Consider the following 21,748-nt stretch of genomic DNA (forward strand, 5'->3'; position numbering starts at 1 on the left):
CGCATTGTGTCACTTTGTAATGTTTTGTTTCCTCTCGGAACACAATTAGTGGGACACACTAAGAGTTGAGCCAGCTAGGATTATATTTCTCTCCAGAAAAAAAATGTGCAATGGAGCTGCAGGAAAAAGTGACTGTTCCGACATTTACAGACTTGGACAAAGACGCTTTTCTGCGAGATATTTATCCACAGGTGAGATGATTCATTGACGTCACCTGGGGGCTAGTTTTGTCTTCATGGCAGCAGGTGACTGCAGGTGTAAACTACTGCTTCTGTTTTAACAGCTGACAGTCAATGTTACCTCGAAGTTGTGTTTCTTATTCTACTTCACATTTTACTTGTTTTACATCCGCTTTATAAATGTATAGAATTTATGAAAGAGCTGTATACAAAAAGAAGAGACAGAAAAGTAAACACAGAGTTTTCCAACTCTTTTAGCTTTTCAAGAACATAAGTGCACATTTAAAAAAAATACTAAAACATTGAATATAATGTCATGTTTGTCAGAACTGATGACTCTCTACTTTGGCCTGTTTGGATCAATGAAAAGTATACAATGCCTTGGACATGTTAGTGATTCACAAACAGTGTTGTGTATGAAAGTAGACTGTGTGTACACAGAGGAGATGAGACAGATTGTAGTAAAGTCCCTCTCAGGGATGTTCACAGCTGAGCTCACTTTTATGTTCCAGAGAAGACCGGCCGTGCTGAGAGGCATGGATCTTGGACCGTGCCTGGAAAAGTGGACAGCTGAATATCTCACTGAGAAAGGGGGAGACAAGGAAGTGAAGATTCACGTGTCCACTGTGCCGCAGATGGACTTCCTCCACAAAAACTTTGCATACAAGTGAGCTCTCTCTCTCTCTCTCTCTCTCTCTCCCTCCCTCTCTCTCTCTCTCTCTCTCTCTCACGCAGACACGTAAATCAGTGCTTCTTATCTGCATTGTCCTCAGCTGCAGCTCTGTGTTCACAGGACTCTGCCTTTCAAGGAATTTGTGAAAAGAGCATCTGAAAAAACCCACTGTGATTACTTCCTGTGTAAGGTAAGCATTGTTCAATAAGTATGAAGTGTGATCGCTCTTCTGCATTTTGTTATATCTTCAAAGTTCTTTGATCTTTTTTAAGGATGAGAGTTATTATCTACGATCACTTGGAGAGGATGTACGAAAGGTATTCAAGTCTTTAAATGAAATACATGTAAAGTTGGATAATATATTGAGTTTTATATAATGCATGAACATTTCTATCTTCAGTCTGACTGTGCAGAAGTGCCTCTAAAAACATAAATGCTTTCCTCACAGGAACCTGCTGATCTCAGTAAACAGTTCCCAGCCTTGGCTGCAGATTTCCACATCCCGGAGTTCTTTGCACCTGATCAGTTCTTTTCCAGCGTATTCCGCATCAGCTCCTGTGGTCTGCAGCTGTGGACGCACTACGATGTGAGCGTGCTATTTCTCATCTCTTTTTTTCCTACCTGTCCGTCTCAGTCAATGAAACACTGATCGAACTCCTTCACAACTATGCTAATGCTGCAGAGTCTAAAATGGGTCTGAGACCTACCCCGTTTCTTTTAAGCTCATGAAAAATGTCGAGAAACTTCGAAACCAAGTTTTTTAAAACAATATAAACTGTGAAGATCAAAAGCATCAAACAAGTATCAGAGCTTAAAAAAACTACAGATCTTATATCTTATTTTGACCCAAAGCAGCTACAAAAGAAAGAGAGCTCTACTGAAGCAATTCCAAAACTTTGCAGTTTAGATATTCAAAAAATAGAAAAAAATATCTCCACGGTTTTAAAACAAAAAAACCAAAACATTTTAAAGGTTTTCTCTCTCACAGAAAACAAACGTTTTTGCAGCCATGTTCTATAAGATAGTTGGCTCATTTAGTCCTCCTGCTTCTGCTCTTTGGGTTTCATTCCCTCAGGTGATGGATAACCTGCTGGCTCAGGTGACAGGAACCAAAAGAGTCATTCTCTACAGCCCCCAGGATGCATTGCACCTATACCTGTCAGGCAAGTGTCTTTGGAAAGAAATGTTCTAAATAAAGAAAACTATTGTCCACTTTATATCTTTTTTGCAAGTGATTTTTTAAATCACAATAAAAGCCTCTCTAAATTTGAATTGAATCTATCAGGGGATAAATCTGAGGTCCTGGATATCGACTCCCCAGACCTGACACGATTTCCCGAGTTTGTGAAGGCGAAGAGATACGAGTGTGTGCTGGAGCCTGGAGATGTTCTTTTTATCCCGGGTAAGAAAACTGTCCATATAAACCAAATCTTTCCATCAGCGACCATTTGTTTCTAATTTAACTCTCACATCTAAATCATGAATAGCACAGAAATGCCAGCTGGAGCCTCAAACAGTCTCCCACATAAACCTTTAGGACTCCACATCATCCCGTGTTTGTTTTCCTCAGCTCTGTGGTTCCACAACACCCTCGCTCTGCACTTTGGAGTGGGTGTAAACATGTTCTGGCGACATCTTCCTGCTGACAGTTACGACAAAAAGGACCCGTACGGTAACAAAGACCCCGTGGCTGCGGCTCGAGCGCTTCAGGCCTTGGAGAGAGCACTGCACACTCTGGATGAACTCCCGGCAGATTATCGGGACTTCTATGGGCGCCGCATGATTCAGCGAATCCAAAAACGGACATACAGCGACAGTCAATCGACAACAAGTACACAGCAGGACTCTGACAGAACATCACCAAGCAATCACTTCACCAAACCTGGATGAATTTTGAAATGTGGAGTAACCGATACAACAGAATGCATGTAAGATAAATGATTTGGGAAAACATCAACATAGGGTTCTTTTTTAAGAAGGATCTCACTGAATGTCAAAAAAAATTGCCAAAATGTTGTATCTTGCTGAGTAAATGTACACAATGAATACACTGTATGATGATTATAATATCTCTTTTGTTCCCCCAATTAATCACCTAAACCCAAAACTGTTAACATATGAAAAGGGCCCGACCAATATGGATATTGGGGAGAGAAAAATATACTGATATATCGGCGGATATCTTTCTTAGCTCTATGGAATCTGTAGAGGTTGATATAAATGTAAACATTTTTCATTGATCCCTCAAATGCAGTTTTCATACACCTGTTGAAAAGATTTATAATGAAGACAAGATGGTCACTCGACTTGAAAATAACTGAGCATGTAAGTGCATCACCACTTGACACTCTGGAGGGTGATAATGACTGCTAGAATCCATATAGCGCCCTCTGCTGGTGACAAAGAACTGCTAGTGTAACACTATGAAACTCAAATGAAATGCTTTTTGACTGGTGAATAAATATAGTAATAACGGCGCATTATCTAGAATAAAATTTGCAGATATTGATAGTCATCGATAGTCACTTCATAGCTAATATCGGCTGATATTATCGGCTGGCCGATTAATCAGTCGGGATGCAGTTAAGAGTCACTCTGTTTCTCAGAATGAAGCACCCACTGAGCCTCCAAAAAGGCTGTGAAGGAACAAATTAAAACTTAAGTCATGACATATAGAAGACAATGTTTAACACAGTACTGAATTGCACTTGTGCAGATACCAATGTGGTTTGAACTTTTATTGCACAAGGACAACAGATCTTTATGTATCCTTACAAACATTTTAAAGCTTTGTAAACAGTGAAGCAGCAGCTGTTCAGTGTCTCCTGCTAACACTGCTTTGAGTCCCTGTGGTCACATTTCTTCAGCATGTCTCAGCTAGTAAGTGTGAACACAAGAGCTAACCAGTGACGGACTACGTGAAGCAGAGAGGAGCTCGGAGATATGACTTTTATCTTAGCAGAAGTTCTGAGGTTACACTCTTCATCGTTCAGTAACCTACCTCAGACCGCGTTAAGGAACTACAAGTGAAAGCCGGTGATTATATTGTGATGGGGTGCAGTGTGAAAACGGGGCATACCTGTCTGCAAACACATCCTGTTCAGTTTGACCACAAGTGAAAAACACCCAAACATTTACATTTTTAAAAATAGTTTGGCTTTGGGTGCGAACGAGAAAAATATACATAAAGGGGGAAGTTCAGGTATTTTAAACCTGGGCCTGATTCTGACATTCTGGGGTCTAAATGACTAAAAGGTAGAAAATATTTTTAAGGATCTTTATCAGACTGATCAGAAGACAGAATGGCCTGTAAGACCTGCAGTGTTGTCCCTGCAAGTAATCAAAGTACAAGTCAACTAATAATGGTTGTTTTTGCCACCAACAAGACTGAACAAATGTTGTTTTGTGTCTGACAACATGGTTCGTTTTCTCTTAGATAAAATCAGTTTACTAACATCAGATGCAAGAGTTACCCCGCCCCTTTCAAAGTATCAGACTCCTTTGACAAAAATATGAATTTTGGCTTGCAGAGCACTTCAATTGATTCATATGTTTGTGGGATTTGATTCAACACATTCAAATCACTGATGGAGTTGGTGGTACACAAGCAACTTTGTGTTTGCAGGGGCCTTGCATTTTTTTCCTGCAGGAGTCTGTCAGCTGTGAAGAACGCCACACCCTTACGATATAATCTACCTTTGTAGGGGTGTAAATATTGTAATGCTGTCACACTGGAAGAATAATAATCTGCGTCTGTCAGTGGCAAACACAATCACTGCTAGTGGACGTAACTGCCTCTAAGGATTATGTTGCAGCTTACAGCACGTCGTGGAACTGTTGGCATGATCATCTTTGATTTTAAACTTTTTGTACTTCATTAGTCACTTAAACACCAAAATATGATACCAGGATTTTAAAACACAGGACTTACCCTTTAATCTTACTCTTTCATTCACAAAACACACACAAAACTCTCAACTCAGTCTTCCCTGCAATGAAGGGTTAAGCAGTCTGGCGCCACGGACACGGCCCTGTTCGCTGCACGCTGATTCTTCTTTTCCTGCATTTCTCCGTCCTTCACGTGAGCAAGGCAAGGTGAGGAGCGGCAGAAAGAGGGCAACATTTTCTCTCGCTACACCGGACTTCAGACAAGTGTTTCTGGTGTGGGTCAGTCACGAGACTCTTCATGTGGCCCGTTCCTCTTCAGCGGAGCGGTGCAGGACAAAGTCATGAGGTACGCAAACACCCGCTGCCCCAATTCATGAAGTTTCTGGGTGAGCAGGCAAAGCTACGACGAACTCTCATCATACAGAAAAGAGACAAAGAAATGGCACATTGCTTGTTGGTGTTTGGTAGATACTAAATTCTTGGGTTTTTTTTTTGGTTTTTGTATACTAAGGTAGTAATCAGGCAGATGGAAGAAAAAACCCAAAATGCAAGATGAGTCTTTTCGAAATGATCGGCCAGTTTTGGATAGAGAGAAGGTGAAGTCGATCTATGGAGTCTGGGCCATGCCACGAGTAGACTTGATCTTCTCCAGCCTTTTGGAAAGGTGGCTGTTATTCGACTCGAGTTCATCCACCTTGTCCAGTGCTGATCGCAACTGTTGAGTCAAAAGAGGGGAGAGAATATGTCACAGTTTAAACAGAGCCTGCAGAATTATCTCGCTCTTCACTTTGACAAAGTAAGAAAAACCAAAGTCCACCTCTCTCTGTAGTTTACGTTTCTCGGCTTTGAGTTCATCCTCCACTTTCTCTGCGTTCTCTGACGCAGACTTGTAGCGCGTCACCTGACCCTCAAGTCTGCTGACCTGGAACAAACAAACAAACACAAACACATTAATAAAGTGAGAGAGTTGCCTCGTTTCAAGTGTATAAATTTATCGTTTTTTCACAGCTTACATTTTGTTCCAAAGCGGTGACCTCTTGTTCTGCCTTCACAAGCTTGAACTTTAAGTCACTCATTTGTCTGTTTGAATCTCCTGCAAAGAGACACCAAAGCAAATATTCTTGAAATGTAGGAGACAGTAAAATTACAAAGTGAAACTACTGGTTAGTTAAACACACATGTGCACTTACTCTGCATTTCTATTACGTTTGGATCACTTCCATTTTCAAGGATTTCCCCGTCAGGGCTGGAACTGTTGTCCGTCCCATTCTTCTGAGTCTTCTCATCCAGTTGGGCCTTCAGTTTCTTCACCTGTCGATAGAGCCATGAATCATAAATAACACAATCTTCACAATGAACACATTAAAACTCTCAGTCGGGGAAGGTTTGCCTGCTGGATAATTTTTTATAGTCCACAATGTTATATAGGATATTGTCAGGATAATATTTTCTAATTTTCTTTTGATATATCTAAATGGAAAGATCCATCCCTCTTCATGCTGAGAAATTGGGTTGATTTAGATTCTAAACCAATCCAAACATGAACCTTTTCACACATGCACTCCTGAAAGTTTCCCAGAGTCTGTCCCTGAAATCTTCCTGAGTTGCTGGTTCATATATATCCCTCTCAGCGGGAGATTTTCTGGTAGGACAGGGAAGGAGAGGGGTCTCAGGAGGAGGCAAGCCATGACTTTAAAATGACGCACCAAGATGGTGGAAGAGAAGGGAGACCAACCCCTTGATGACAGTTTTTACCTTTTTATAAATGCTACGTGATATTGGATGTATTTACATACTGGTGAGCAAAAATCTGAATGAGGCAGTTTCATCACGTGCATGAAGAATTAACCAGATGTCGAATGAACAAATGTCATCACTCCCATCCCTCTTGTTGTTTTTTTTCCTGAATATTAGCTGCTGCGTTCGCACATGTTCTACGGGTCTGATAGGAGACATTCCGGATAAAAATTGTCTCGTTGTGTTAACACATGCAGCTCACCCTAAATATTTCAGGGACATTTTCAGGGGTTTTGTGCATTTGAGAATAGCGGATGTTTCCAATGGGAAAAAGTTTTTCAGGTAATGGAGAAGAAGTGACACACCTGCTCTATCATTTTTTCACGCTCATCCACCAGTTTCCTCAGACGTATTTCTGAAACAGAAAGCAAGAGTTTAAGAAAAAATGGAACAACTCATTGTTTTCTGAGTTCCATATCATTTCAAATGTAAAATTATGCTTCACAAGGCCACAATAAAACACCATTTCAAACAAAATAAAACATGTAACTGTTAGCATCCATCTTTAAAAAGAGAAATAAGTGAACATACCAGGGGTGGGAGGAGCCAAGGAGATGGTGGAAGGGTGTCTGGGTCAGGGTGAGAGGTTGATGCATGCAACTGAGCAGGCATCCGTGGGGGGAGTGATGGAGCAGGGTGTGTGTGAGGGGGGGGGGGGGGGTTAGTATGCACAAACCGTGGACAAGAGGTGGGAGGACTACATTCACAACATACGGCTACACAATAAGTCATGAGACATCTTTGTGTCTTTGTGTAGAGGTGATGACATGAGTGGTGCAAAGAGCTGCCATATTGCTTTTCATAATGTCACTCAAGAAAGTCCATAAGAAATCTGGAACAGCAGGGTGTTTATTGGAATTTCAGTGTGGACGCAGATGCACCACATTCATCTTTTCCATTAAGTGCAACAAAAGAAAAAACATACATAACTACACAGTTTCTGTGCATTAGAATTCAGAGTCCTTGTACATGGAGATTTGTTTGAAGTAGCAACCTTGAAGATCTCAGTTTTGGTTGTCTTTTGATCGGAGTAAAAAGTCAGGATGTTTTTTTTAACCTCAATAGCCCAATATATAGGACTTAAAAAAAAAAGGAGGACAACATTTTTCGTCATGAAGAGGTTCTTATGTTTTTATAAAACAAAAAAGATGTTGGTCTACATGTGGCACCAAAATCGACTAAAACCCAAGGTTGTTCACAGGATCTTCAATGATTAATCGTATTGGATCTTTTAATTGTTTTTTGTTGTTTTTAACCGGCTGACAAACGTCTTCCAAGTGATGTACAGTCTTGTGATTTTTCTCAGGTCATGTTAACTCAACACCCAGTCAGTAACATAAGTCTGTGACATCATAAGATTAACTCTGTCTGTAACAATATAAGAATACTGCAAATGCTTTAGCCGTCATTGCAGGGCCAAACGGTCAAGCACACGTCAATGAACTCAACTTTGGCAAAAGACACTTAACAGAGTTTTAATTTAACTGAAAATCTTTGACAACTTTAAATGAAAAATAAAGTTCTTACAGAGAAAAGAACAGAAAAGGGTCTGCAAACATTTTTGATTTTCAACATGTCGGAGCCTGAATTTTCAGTTACCAGAATCCAAATTGACGAGTTTTTCTCATAGTGCATCTTTAGAATTGAATGAGTAATGTGTTCTGAAACCAGTGTAGAACATTATTCATCCCAAGTTTATAGGCAGCATGATAAATGTGCATTCATAACAAAACAAGCGAGTGCAGTATTTTCCTAAACTAGAATATCTCGTCACCACGCAGTTTACATTCTCGTCTCTACATTAATGATTGTTTTTCTCCATCTTTTGATCTTGGACTCTTTGTGTTGATTTCATTGAAATTATTTACAAACTTACATCAATTTTCATCGCGGAAAGTGCTGTAAGGGTTTTGCACAAACTTAATTTAGCACTTTGTAAACAGCAAAGCAAGAACTAGTGAAGGGAAGATTAGAAAGATTCATCGTCTATACTCAATACTATGAATACGCTATGACATCTTACAGTCCTCTTTGCCCTTGCCTTTGCCTTTCTTGCTGCCCTTCCTTGAATTTCTGCCTGTCTGCACTGACTCTGTGTTGCTGGACACTAGGTCCCAACTCTTGAGTGAAACTGAATCGTCTTCCTTTAACTCATGCTGAACAGCATCTAATCCTTCCTCTAAAGGTAGAGACATGGCCTGGTTAAGTTTCTCTGAAACAACGCCAACTTTTAATACCTTTCCTTTCTCTGTAACACGCCTGGGCTCCTCTGTTACGCCTACTTCTTCCAGAATGTTCACCTGCTCCTCTACCAGATTTTCAGAGGAAGCATCCCCGTGAACCCAAGAGTTTTGGGTGTCTTGGCTTACAGCGTCCGACTCTTCATGTCGCTTATCTACTCGGTGACCTCCCTCACCTGGATCAGTATTTTCCATTAAATCAATATTGCTTTGGGACAGATCTAAACTTCCCTTGTGGCTTTCCTTTGACAAGATTTCAACACCCTCTACTATTGCTATCTGTTTGGGATTTTCCGGCAGATTCATTGCGACGGCGTCTTCCATCTCTAATTCATCAAAATCAAAAGACTGTCCTTCTTCGTCTACATCACCCTCGTCATCACTGTCCAGCAGTGTGAGTTCAGATGATACCTCGGACCTCTGATAATCCTCAGACTTGTCTTTCAGGGGTTCATGCTGTTGCTCCATCAGAGGGCAGAAGTGCGTCTCACTTTGTTGATCGTCATCAATGTCTGTACGTTCTGGATCTTCTTCAACGACGGACTCTTCGGTATTGTGGTCCTGTTTGATAGAGGAACTGATTTCAGTACCTTCTTTTGGAGAATCTGGTGAATCCAACATGTCAATCGTGTTGATCTCTTCTGTTGCAGAAGACAGTTCAGCGTGTGATTCATCAGTCAGCTCTGCAAACTCTGACGTCTTGTTTTGTTCTTCATCTAAACCTTCGGACTGAACTACAGCTTCCAAAGGACTCTTTTCAGTGTCTGATGCATCATTGATTTTGTCATTTGGAGAGCTGTCTGGTTCAACTAAACCCTCAGCTTCTCGTAAGTCTCCATTCAGCTCCTCCTCTTCTGTCCTGTCTGGTACTAGCTCTGAATGACCAGCATCAAGAGTGGGAGGAGGAGATTCTCCTTCAGTCTCTGGCCCCTCGTACTCCACGACTGTCTGAGTTTCATCCTCAGAATCTCTTTCAGAAATATCGATGGGAGTGCTGTCACTGCACGAGTCCATGTCTGCAGTCTCTGATAGCAGCTCTGAAGGCTGCTCTGACTCAGACAAGCTTTGTTGACCATCGTAAAGGCCATCGGTGGAGGTCGAGTACACCATGGAACCACTATCAGGACTGTTGGTGGATTCAGATTCATCAGGAGCAGCGTCACTGTGGTCTGGGACATGGGCGTCACCTTCACTGTTTTCCTCATCGTTTGTTTCAGATTTGATTTCATTGATAGAACCCACTTCACTCGCTGCACTGTCAACAGCTTCGGACTCGGTGTGGATGACGCTGCTGTTAGTGGAGATCTCTATATCACTGTTGCCTTCACTTGAAGTACACCTCTTGGCAGGATACTCAATGCTCTCTGCGTTTATGGAGTCTTCAAGATCAGACGTACTGAAACTGGTTTCTGACCCCGGATTAAATGTAGATTCTTCTTCTACTTCGGATGTTTCCAAAGCTTGTTCCATGTCATCTTCATCCTTGATTGAATCTCTTCTGGATTCCTTAGATGGATATTCTTCATGAGAGAAGGTTTCAATGGGTGCCACTGCCTCTACTGGGTTTACCATTTCAGAGTCCAAATTTTGATCCTTGTTCTTTTCATCTGTATCATGATCTGCTCTAGCTTCAATGGTTTCACCAGTATTAATTTCTTTCACTTCTTCTATGTTCTCTGTTTCTGTAACATTTAGCATTTCACTGTTTTCTACACTGGAAGTACAATCCTTGGCATCATCCTCAGTGATTTCAGCATCACTGGAGATTTCCCTTGTATCAGGAGTACTGAGATTGCTTTCTGGAACAGGGCTTGTTCTAGATCTAATTTCTTCCATCTTCTCTTCCAATTTCTGTTCCTCACCTTGCTCATTCTTCTCGGGATCTGTTTCAGATTCCTTTTCCGGGTCTGTTTCAGATTCCTTTTCCGGGTCTGTTTCAGATTCCTTTTCCGGGTCTGTTTCAGATTCCTTTACGGATTCTGCTTCAGTTTCCATAAGAGTATCAGCTTGAGGAAAGGTCTCAGTGGTTGCTGTAACCTGTACTGTTTTTGTCGTTTCAGTTTCCAAGCTGTGTTGCTCATTCTTTTCATCACTAACACGATCTCTAAAACCCTGTGGGGCTTCAATGGATCCACAAGACGCCAATGCTTCGATTTCTTTCAACTTCTCTGTTTCCAAAGTTTGTTCCTTGCAGTGTTCATCTGTAACTGGATCCATTTGGGATTCTTTTGAAATGTCATTACTGTGTACGACTTCAACGGGTTTTACCACTTGTACTCCTCCAGCTACATCTTTCTGTTTTTGCTTGTCCTGCTTATTCTTCACTTGATTCCCCTTTAACTCCTTGAGGGTTTCAGTGACGGGCCAACAGCAGAACCTGGCATTGATTGTTCCATTATCTTTTGTAGCCGGTTGCATTCCTTTTTCTGTTTTGCCCTTTTCTTTTGGTTGGTTGTTATCCTCATTGTTTCCAACTTTTTTTTTGCCTTTCCTCTTCTTCTTCTTTTTCTTTCCTGAAGCAACAGCGCCCTGAGCCTGACTTGGCATTTCCTCTTCTTCATCATTATCGACCTTCTTGGTGTCATCCTGCTCTTGTTGAGGTTCAGAGTTTGGTAGAGCTGGGATGGACTCATCGGGACAATTTTCTTTTGTAACATCTTGTGTGACTTTTTGCTGAGGACACGATTCTGTATTAGTCAAATTGCATTCCTCAACATTTTTTTTTTTTTTTTTTTTTTGCTTATCTTGAGTGTTGTCTGTCACTTGGTTACTTGTCTTTGCCATATCTCCACCCACTGCTGTTTTAGATTCTTTGACTTTTATGTCAACATTTCCTATCTTGCTGCAGGCACTTTCTTCAGCAGTATTACAGACTGTATCGGAGCCCAAAGGATTCACTTTCACTTCTTCAAACATGTCTTGATGCTGCTCCAGATCCACATCTTCATCTCCTCTAGTTCTCAACTGAGTCGCCTTTGTGTTGCCTGAGAGATCATGAAGAACACACGATGATGGAGCGCCAAAATATGTTGACTTTAGACATGATTTTCAAAACTGCAATCTTCAAAAGAAAAAAGGATCAGCAGGATTCAAGATCGGGAAGAACCCCCGATTGATTTGTTGGCAAAGACAAGCGAAGAGCCAAGATGACCAAGGGAAGCGAAGGAGAAACAAGAAGAAGAAAGTAGCGGGGAACATCGAAAGGAAGTACTTGAGCTCCACATCATCAAAGTTATAAGAGAAGAAGTCGGCAGCTCAAAGTTATACATAACAAAATCTCCACAAAAATCCAAATAAATGTTCCTTATCTGCTAATGATCATTTCTCAAAATGACTCTCAAAGGCTTTGTACACCCAACACCACCTGCATTAGCAACGTTAGTTGTGAATCAGAACTTATTGGTAGAAGTTGCATCGATGAAAAAGGACAGCGTAAAAGTGAAACCATTAGTAATGAAGACATAGCCATGCAGAGTTTGTGAGTGCAATCTAACTTTCTATGAGACAGCAGGCTGAAGGTGGGATACTGCTAAAAGGCTAACAGTGGCAGTTCTTCATGTTTTTCTTGTCAAAAATGTGTACATTGGATTACAGTCTATGCAGCTCACCCAGAAAATCTCTGGACATTTTCAGGAGTTGTCTGTATGTGTGAAAGAACTCCATCACTCACGACTTTACAACTTTCCTTACTTGCAGGAAGCGCTCACAGGTCCACTGGTTGTACTGAAGATGTAGGTTTTTAGAAGCTAATCTAAGACACACAATTATTTAAAAAAACAAAGCAAAACAAGGGTTAAGAATTTCCCTAAATTAGCTGGGTATTGTAAAGTGTAGGTAAAGTTACTCAAACAGAACGTTGCAGATTGAAACACATTTGGTGTGCAAGTATTCATATGCAACAGCATGGTTAAATGATGAGAGTTTATTTTCTTTCATATTGTTTTTGGACAACAAGGGGGCTCTGTGGTAAAGGATAGACTTTTCCAATTTACCATTGGTTGTGTTTACAATACAAAAAAAAGATTACCCCAAAAATTCTTGACCCAGGGACCTAGCCAGGGAGAGGGGTTGCAAATTAGCCACCAACAGGATCCTGTAGACATCTACTTTGTATTTTACTGAAAACTTAAAAAGATGAAAACCTCCAGGAAAAGCTTCCCAATAGACCTTGTGTTTTCTCGTCTTTCTGTTTTTAATTTGAAGAATAATGTGAAGTATTGCCACAGTTAACCTTCTCATGTCAGTGCAAATCAGAGTTGAATTAGTACTGGGGCGGTTCAGGAGCACAACTTCTGTATGAAGACTCAAAAATAAAACCAACTGTTTGAAAATTCAGACAGCAACTGAAGAAGAAGAGCTGCTTGCGTACATTTAGGATCACTTAACCAGTCACTGGTTTTGGAATCAAAGTCTTCATACAGTTTTATGCTGAGCCATGCAGTTAGAAGTTTTTATGTTGGGTTTTACCGAGCATGCTGTTCCCCTCCGCCGGTGCCTGTGAATCCTGAGCCGATGGGGAAGAGGGATCTTCACTGGGGGAGCCATCGACTTGTGTCTCACCGATGTCACCATTTATGTTTAGATCAGGTCCCAATACTATTCCATGTTTCTAGATGAGATAAAGAGTCAAACATTAGCTCCGTGTATTACACAGTTTGAATATAATTAAAGATGATGTGTAGTCAGTATGCTTGAAAAAACAGGAAGTGAAGTTTGCCTTCTGAATCCACACACACACACACACACACACACACACACACACACACACACACACACACACACACACACACACACACACACACACACACACACACACACACACACACACACACACACACACACACACACACACACACACACACACACACACACACACACACACACACACACACACACACACACACACACACACACACACACACACACACACACACACACACACACACACACACACACACACACACACACACACACACACACACACACACACACACACACACACACACACACACACACACACACACACACACACACACACACACTTTACACATCTCTGCATCTGTGCTTCTATGGTTTCTGTCAGTATAGGCCAGGATGAAATAAGCATCAACACTCTGAATACCTTTAAAATGTCTTTCAGCGTGACCACCTCTTCTCTGAGCTCATCTCGCTCGATGCGGATTGCATCTGTGTACTCTTTCTGTCGCTCTAAGGCCTGAGCAGAGCCCCCAAGTGGCAGAGTGAAAAAGTGGTGCACAAGAGGTGAAAAGAAGGGAAAAAGTAAAAGCTGGCATTCAGTTTCATGCAAAGGAGATGATAACAGTTCATGTCAGAAATTGAGAACGCTAAATGTTATAAAGGTATTATAACTGAATTTTTGGACCAGGGCTCATAGGCCGTACCCCAATTTTTTTATCCTTCCATTCCACGGTCTCCTGCAGGTCAGATATTTCTCTAACAAAACCCTCCTGTTTCATACGCAGCTGACGGATCTCCTAAACAGCAGGAAAGGGAAATAGAAGTTTAAGGAAATAATAAAGAGAAGGTCAGAAGAAAAGGAGAAGTGAAGGTATATTTATGAAGTGTAAAGGGTGTAAAAAGCAGCCCAACATGCAGCCTTTCTTTGAGACTGAGCTAAATTATTTTCTTAATATCTGTGTTGCTTTATTTCTGCACCCTGTTTCACACGCTGAGTGATGCATTCACACTGGGGAGTGATACTCACGTTTAGCAACTCTTCACTCTGTTTTAGGGTCTCTTTCATTTCACTGAACTGGAACTGAAGCACAGAGTGGGCATGTTTCTCTCGCTCAAAGTCCTTTTAGGGAACAAAAAGATAGTTTGAGGATAAACCACTCCTTTATATTTAATTTGAACATCTTTCTCAACTACAGGAAACACATGGCATCACGTAAAATGTACATGCAAATAAAACGTTCGATCTTACAACCAGTAATATATTCATGATCAACTGCTTTAGTAAATATATGTGAAGTCAAAATAAAGCATCATCAGGAGAGCAGATAGTGTTAGGTTGTGCCCTATGTAAGGCGGCTATAGTCCTCCAAGCAGGTGGCCCGGGTTCAGGCTCTCTCTCTCTCTCTCTCTCTCTAAGCCCAAATAAAAAACAAAGCATCATCTGATGGTTAACTAAAGGCCTAACTACAGAGTAATAACGCTGAATCTTTGTACAACCTGAAACTCTCCAAAATCTTTGATGTATTCAAGGGGTTTCGGAAAATGGAAACATCCACTGCTTAAAATCTCCCACAAGTGTATAAATATGAAAGAGCACATTTTGCACTGTCTGTACAGCCAAGTTAAAGTCCTATGACGTGTTCTACTTCCTGTGGGTAAACAGACCTTACAGGTAATGAATTAAAAAACTCAGAGTAACTGTAGTTTTAGGTTGAACAATCAATGTCTGCTGTACCTTGACTTTTTCATCATATCCCCGGCGTGACTCTGAAAGCAGTTCCTCGAGCTCCATGAGTGAGTCCTTGAGCGTGTCCACCTGGTACATCAGGTTGTTTTTCTCATTATCCAGCTGGGCATTAGATACCATAGCCTTACGGTACTTCTCCTCCACTTCTGCTAACGTGTCCTAAAGTCATTACGGATAGGGAATAAAGAAAAGTTGGATTCAGAGTGGCTCAGAAACATTATAAAAAAAACTATCCTTTGTCAGAAAGTATGGACAGCCTGAAGTATATGTTTGGAGTAATAGGTGGATGCAGGTTGAAGGGATGCAGACGTTGCAAGAAAGTACTTAAAGGTCAAACATATACTTAAATATATCCTATCACTCTAAAAAGGAATGAAAGTGGGAAATCGAAGTAAATAAATGTAGGCTACAGAAACATGCAGGTGCAGATTCTGCAGCTTTGGATTGCAGCTTTAAACACAAGCAAAAAAAATATCTTTGCAACACAAAATGAATGAAAATGTTTTTGCATCTAAGCCTCACAAATGTAAATGTTTGTCAGTAGAGGTGGGGAAAAAAATCGTTATGTAAAAATCAAGATTCTAATCTTGTGATTTTAAATCGATTCCTAACTTCCAAAAATAATTTTATTTATTTTTGGCTAATTGGTCACTCCCTGCTAAATGCTAATGATAGCTCTCTAACTCAGTAGAATACCAAATGGAGCAGCAGGAAATGCAGCCAGTCTCACTGATGACTGGAGTAGATCCTGAAGTATGTACTAATTAACATAAATAGACTTTGAATCATGATTCATGAATCCAGAATCGTTTTGAATCGAAAATAGATCCTCAGTCAAATCGTGACCCCAAGAAACACAATGGAATCGTGAGACACCCAAAGAATCCCAGCCCTATTTGTCAGTAATATGTAGAAGTCTGGAGCACCAGTAATCTGCCCTGTGGAGCCTCACGACAGAAACCATGCAAAGGGCAAAACGGAGGCTTAAAGGCTGTTTAGATGGTCAGCCAAATTATTAATGTTAACTGTGAGTAATATTGCTCTAATTAAGAAAATACACAAAGTAGTGATTTAATAACAAAATAAAGTTACTCAAGTTACCTTTGCTCTTGCATTAATATAAGGACCAAATAAGGTCATGCAAAGTGATTACCTGTTTTATATTCAGAATAACATTCACTGTTTCTAGTTAAATGATTTATACAGGAAAAGGTTAGAGAACTTTAAATTCTAACTATCCATCAGTTCATCATATCATTGATTCCTTGGTTAATAATATTTTTCTAGACTTGTCAAACTGGGTGAAACACTCCTACAGTAACCACAGGAAGTTAGACACACAGACATATTAGTTGGTACTGAGTCCAGGGTTCAGGGAGGGTGTCAGGCTTATACCTTGACTTCTTTAAGGTTCTGCGTGTACTTGGTTTCCACATCCTGTATCTGATCCTTCAGTTCATGAATCTCCTGAAGATGTAGAGTAGCAGCAGCAGCAGCAGCAGCGAGCAGAGAAAAGCAGCGTGACAGCATCAGACACAGGGTCGTAGATTGTTTTGTGAGCATGCAATGAGAAACAGAAGTGTTTGCAGAAGGAATGAAAAATGGAAGAACAGCACAAAACTTCTTAGAAGAGCTTTTTTTTTTTACCTTTACCTTAATCTATTTTATTAATTATTTATTTTTGAGCTAACTGATGATTTTGGGTCAAACACTGAACTCAATTAAAAAAAAAGAATAAGCTGAAATCTTAATCTGACAAACAGTGTTGAATTTTAAGTGAATATTCCACAAAACTCAGACATTAGATTTATGAAGTGAGTAATAATTAAAAGTTTGGGGTAATAATAATTAACAGTAATTTCTTGTTTCCATGATGATTTTATCTAAATGATCCAAATTTAAATGACGATAACTCCAAATAATATCCAGTAGAAAACAATTGCTCAAGAGGAATGGTCTTCTCCGTTCACAGGACGCCGTGTGTCTTCAGCATTACCTTGATTTCTCGTAAAGACGTCTCTGCATCGACAGTAACGGCCGTCTCCCCGCTGCCTCTCCGCGAGGACGATCCGCCTAATGAGGTGAGGGTCCCTGCAGTTAAGGCAGAAGCTGCTCGAGATCCCTGAGGAGGAAGAAACAAGTCATATAAATGCTCTTTGGGGATTTTTAAATCTTAAATCTTTGTTCTGCAAGTTGAAATGTATGTTTTTGTCACTGGAGTCTGGTGGCTCTGAAGAGAGCAATCTAACAGCTGTTGCCAAAAGGATTATGTTGCAGCCATTGCAGCCTGATTCTCCAGCAATCTGACAGATTATATCTCAGACTTTTAGCAACATTCAGACATCATCAACCAATAATATGAAGATTGGTTTAAGGTTTAAAACACCTGCTGTCCTTTGTTTTTTATTTTTTAAATCTACAATGAAGACTTGGAGGCAGATTCTACAGGATGTAGATGATTTTGGCTCGACTGCTTGAACGACTGACTCCCAGATTTGACACATGGATGTTTGTTCTGCTGACTGAATTCCCTTTTTAGTCATTTTTAGTCTTTAATTAATGTGATGTGTTCAGCTCACCTTCTCCAGATAATCTCTGTCCTCCACCTGTTGAGAAATATAAAACACAGTCAGAACAAGCAGAGGATGATGATGAAGGGGCCACAGGGACGAGAAGAAGTAGTGAGTGAGGAAGGATGGAAGCACTTTCCAAAAATCACGGCTCAGCAGTGATAAGATGAAGCCACCAAAAGAAGAAAACCATTCTTATTTCTGCTCATGAAGATATCAATAAAGGCATACGTTTGGTTTTATTTGCCACAGCGTGCAAATAATTAGTACAAGGTGTGAAAAGTCACTCAGAAATAAAACCTCCAAACTTAACAGGTCAAAACTCAGCCTGAGACAGCTGCTCAATCCACATTATATCATGTGTTAGCAATAGTGCTTCCAAAAGCAGACCATCCGAAGTTATCACTCCCTGCCTCACACGCAAAAACAAACTGGTAGTATCTGCAGTCAACACACCAATTAGCCTCAAACACAAGCAGTTATTTATTAGCCCTCCTTGTAGGGTGACGTCCACAAAAAGGAAGGACCAGGCAGCCAAAAAGAAAAGCAGAATTCAGCTCACATCACGACTTCCTCGCCGTCCTTCGGGTGCAAAGCGACTCACGTCAGAAAAGTCAGGAATAGTAACATCGTCCAGGTCCCTGGGGAGGCCACTGCTACTGGCCGCACTCCTCAAAAAACTGGCAACAGAGCCGCAGTTGTCCTATATCGGCCACCAGGGGGCGACACAGAACAACAAACAACACATCAGAGAGTTAAAAAGTCAAGTATCTGACCAGCATCAAGGCAGGAACATCCATCCTATGAGCACAGATTCATTATGCTGTCAACACAAGGAATGCAAGGAGGTAGATAGATATTGACCCACAGTCAGTCACAGTGTTCTCTGTCAATCCATGGCTTCATAAGTTAGTCACCTTTGAAATACACGAGTACAAAAATCTAAATTATGTATTCCGAGTGTACTGCTTTGTCTAGTGATTAAAAAGTCAATGAACATCTAAATCCAGAAATATATATTTTAGAAATGTTTGATGTGAATGTCATCCTCAACTTAAATGCAACACTTGCACTTCACAGAAACATTTGAGGAAAATGGTGTGATTTTCTTAACCTCAGTGTTGCTTATGATCATGAAAATGTAAAGAAATCTTTAAAACCCTATGATAGTCCAGTACAGGTCCAACAAGAAATACCTGCCTGTACTGTTCACAAAGAGCAAATAATGTTTGCTTCTTCAAACTATTGTAACTCTGAGTCACTGTGACAGCCAGAATAAACACGGTTTAATTATATATCAACGTCCTTGACGGTTGGACATGAATCAGATATCAAATATTTTTGCTGCAAGAGCCGGATGGCAAATCATTACGTACACCTTTGTGGAAATTCAGGAGTTCCAAAGAAAACAAGAAATAAGAAAATTAACAAGAGAAAACTTGAGCAAATATTTGTATATGTAGACAGAAATAAAAGGAACAATTGTGAATAAAAAATGTATTTCGGCTACTACATATCACTTTATAGTAGAGCCCGACCGATTATTGGGGCAGCCGATAATACCGGCCGATATTAGCATATCCAGTGATTAACGTATCAGCGAATTTTATCGCAGATATGAGCCGATATTATGAGATTTATTCACCAGTCAAATATAATTTCATTAGAGTTTCATTGTATTACAGTAGGAGTTCTCTTTCTGGATGTCAAGAGCAGAGTGTCTATATGGATTACAACAAGCATCATCACTCTCCAGAGTGTCAAGCGGTGACGCAGGTACATGCACAGTTACTTTCCAGTTGAGTGACCATTATATATCTTTTCCGCTCGTGTATTGGGGAGTTAAGGCTCACCACTGGACTTGTGCGGGCCGAATTGGCCCTGGAGGAGACTCTGGAGCCGGAGCTGCGATAACTAGAGTACTCTACAGGCTGAGGAGAAAACACACTGTTACATATCTATAGTCAGGAGGAGGCAAGCAGGCATGCACGCACGCACACACACACACACACACACACACACACACACACATACTCACTCTAACTAATCGCATGCTTACCACTATGTGGAATGACCAGGTGCTTGATTCATAATGTGAATTCCTGTTTGACCATCTCTCAGAAACTAAAGATATTTGATTAAGAACTGGACTTAAATCCATTTCATAGACTGAATATAAAAAGTGCATGTAGCCTGCATTCTCTCTGATGACAAGAATGGGTGACTCCACTGCTAGCAAAAACAGTCTGATGGCTCGGCCTACTTTGATACAGCATGTTGCTCATTTGGAAAAGTATGTTCAGTTAATATTTAAGTTATCTTGAAAAGAGGATGCACTTTTCTAACAAAGCTAGCGCTTGTCTTTCCAGCTGCATCCTGTCACTTTTGGCCCCAAAAAAACAGAAACAACATACCGACAGCCAAAATGCCAAATTTAAAATGTATAACTGTATTCAGGAAACCATTGGGGGACATCGCAGTGGCTAAATCTACTTCTAATATTGAATCCAAAACAACCCTCATGCACCAGCACAAACACTTTAGTGTCTCAATATCCTGAGAAAGTGCCGTGTTAGAAAACAAACAAAATCAAACTTCACACAGAGCCCATTGTTTGATTTCACAACAGATTACAATATGAAATCTTCTTATGATTAATTAGTAGAATTAACAAACAAAAAAACACCTTCACACGGGTCCACTCTCATATGGGGCAAACAAGCAATTCTAAGAAAATCTTACATGGGAGGTGGAGCCAGCGGCTCGCCGTGACCCGCTGCAGAGACTGTCCTCGTATAAGGAGCTCTGCACACACACACACACACACACACACACACACACACACACACACACACACACACACACACACACACACACACACACACACACACACACACACACACACACACACACACACACACACACACACACACACACACACACACACACACACACACACACACACACACACACACACACACACACACACACACACACACACACACACACACACACACACACACACACACACACACACACACACACACACACACACACACACACACACACACACACACACACACACACACACACACACACACAGAGTTAGCAGATTGCTCATTCACCAGCAACAGGACTGAGAATAAAAATAGGGATTTTATTTCATGCTTGTCTATCTAATAAGGGCAACAACACACCCTAAGATTGGTGCCTGATCTGTGGGTCCATTCAGAACTAATATATGCAGTGAGTGGCTGACCTCTATGTTAAGTGAGTTTAAAAGTGAGTTAATCGGGAAGCCCTTTATTTAATCATCAAATCCTTTTGCTCTCCAGATAAACAAGCTCAGTTTAAGGTGTCCTTACAAACACTTGAGTGAGTGGTTATTATAGGTGTCATATAACACTGTGTGGAAGTTACAGAGTGGAAAAGCTGAATGAAACCAACCCTACGATAGAGCTGCTGGGAGACCTGACTGAGTGACCTGCAGAACTGCAACACAGCATGAAGTCAGAAGGAGTAAGAATGAGGTTTACCAATCACACGGTTTTAAAGCATGGTAATGGACAATGATTGGCTCTCTTTCATCCGGTCACTCTCACCAGAAAGATGAAGGTCAACAGAGTTCAGAGTTTTTACCCTGAATTTGTCTCCAAGCCGTTTACTCATATGCACTCCTGATCTAGTTGTTCACACATGCACCTCACAGCAGGAGACTAAAAAAGAAAGACGCTGGAGTGGCAGATGAAGCAACAGATTCCGCTATATTTTTTTTTATAAAGCAGCAGTTTAATTAAATGCCGATAGCGTGCACACAGTCTATGGTCATGCACCGATCGCAGGGAATACAAGTCACCACCCCCTCCCACTCGCTCGAGGTGAATTTTCCTGATAATATCCTGCTGCTTTCTCACATCAGCTCACTTTGACTTTCTGCAGAATAAACCCTAGTGGGG

The 21,748-nt window shown here is 40.8% G+C and overlaps 2 protein-coding genes across 24 annotated transcripts in view; one reads left to right on the forward strand and one right to left on the reverse strand.

The window, feature by feature from the left end:
• Positions 1 to 29: 29 nt before the first annotated feature.
• Positions 30 to 2,809, forward strand: tyw5 (tRNA-yW synthesizing protein 5). 3 transcript variants are annotated; one of them, XM_061053943.1, is made up of 8 exons: positions 32 to 191; positions 692 to 846; positions 973 to 1,042; positions 1,125 to 1,169; positions 1,301 to 1,438; positions 1,928 to 2,015; positions 2,138 to 2,254; positions 2,423 to 2,809. In XM_061053943.1, exons 1-8 carry the CDS (start codon positions 111 to 113, stop codon positions 2,740 to 2,742), a joined length of 1,014 nt encoding a protein of 337 aa, XP_060909926.1. In that variant the 5' UTR covers positions 32 to 110; the 3' UTR covers positions 2,743 to 2,809. The 3 variants fall into 3 exon arrangements, with proteins under 3 accessions (XP_060909927.1, XP_060909926.1, XP_060909928.1); XM_061053945.1 differs by having other exon boundaries at positions 106 to 245; XM_061053944.1 differs by lacking the exon at positions 1,125 to 1,169 and having other exon boundaries at positions 30 to 191.
• A 766-nt stretch (positions 2,810 to 3,575) lies between these two features.
• Positions 3,576 to 21,748, reverse strand: part of lrrfip1a (leucine rich repeat (in FLII) interacting protein 1a) — a 51,327-nt gene continuing 33,154 nt past the window's right edge. For 6 of the 21 annotated variants that reach the window (XM_061053960.1, XM_061053959.1, XM_061053962.1 and 3 more), the window contains 9 exons: positions 17,802 to 17,828; positions 17,219 to 17,344; positions 16,618 to 16,689; positions 15,211 to 15,381; positions 14,503 to 14,595; positions 14,180 to 14,272; positions 13,900 to 13,992; positions 13,245 to 13,386; positions 7,369 to 11,761 (listed from right to left, as the gene is read on the reverse strand). In XM_061053960.1, the coding sequence (XP_060909943.1) occupies positions 8,547 to 11,761; positions 13,245 to 13,386; positions 13,900 to 13,992; positions 14,180 to 14,272; positions 14,503 to 14,595; positions 15,211 to 15,381; positions 16,618 to 16,689; positions 17,219 to 17,344; positions 17,802 to 17,828 (4,032 nt within the window). In that variant the 3' untranslated portion in view covers positions 7,369 to 8,546. Of the gene's footprint in view, positions 5,456 to 5,557; positions 5,663 to 5,753; positions 5,834 to 5,930; positions 6,052 to 6,839; positions 11,762 to 13,244; positions 13,387 to 13,899; positions 13,993 to 14,179; positions 14,273 to 14,502; positions 14,596 to 15,210; positions 15,382 to 16,617; positions 16,690 to 17,218; positions 17,345 to 17,801; positions 17,829 to 18,354; positions 18,496 to 19,645; positions 19,724 to 20,534; positions 20,598 to 21,239; positions 21,285 to 21,748 lie in introns of those variants that run through there. The other 15 variants (XM_061053954.1, XM_061053952.1, XM_061053951.1 and 12 more) reach the window with 10 other exon arrangements.

Source organism: Labrus mixtus, chromosome 13, assembly GCF_963584025.1.
Source record: "Labrus mixtus chromosome 13, fLabMix1.1, whole genome shotgun sequence".
NCBI classification, from domain to species: domain Eukaryota; kingdom Metazoa; phylum Chordata; class Actinopteri; order Labriformes; family Labridae; genus Labrus; species Labrus mixtus.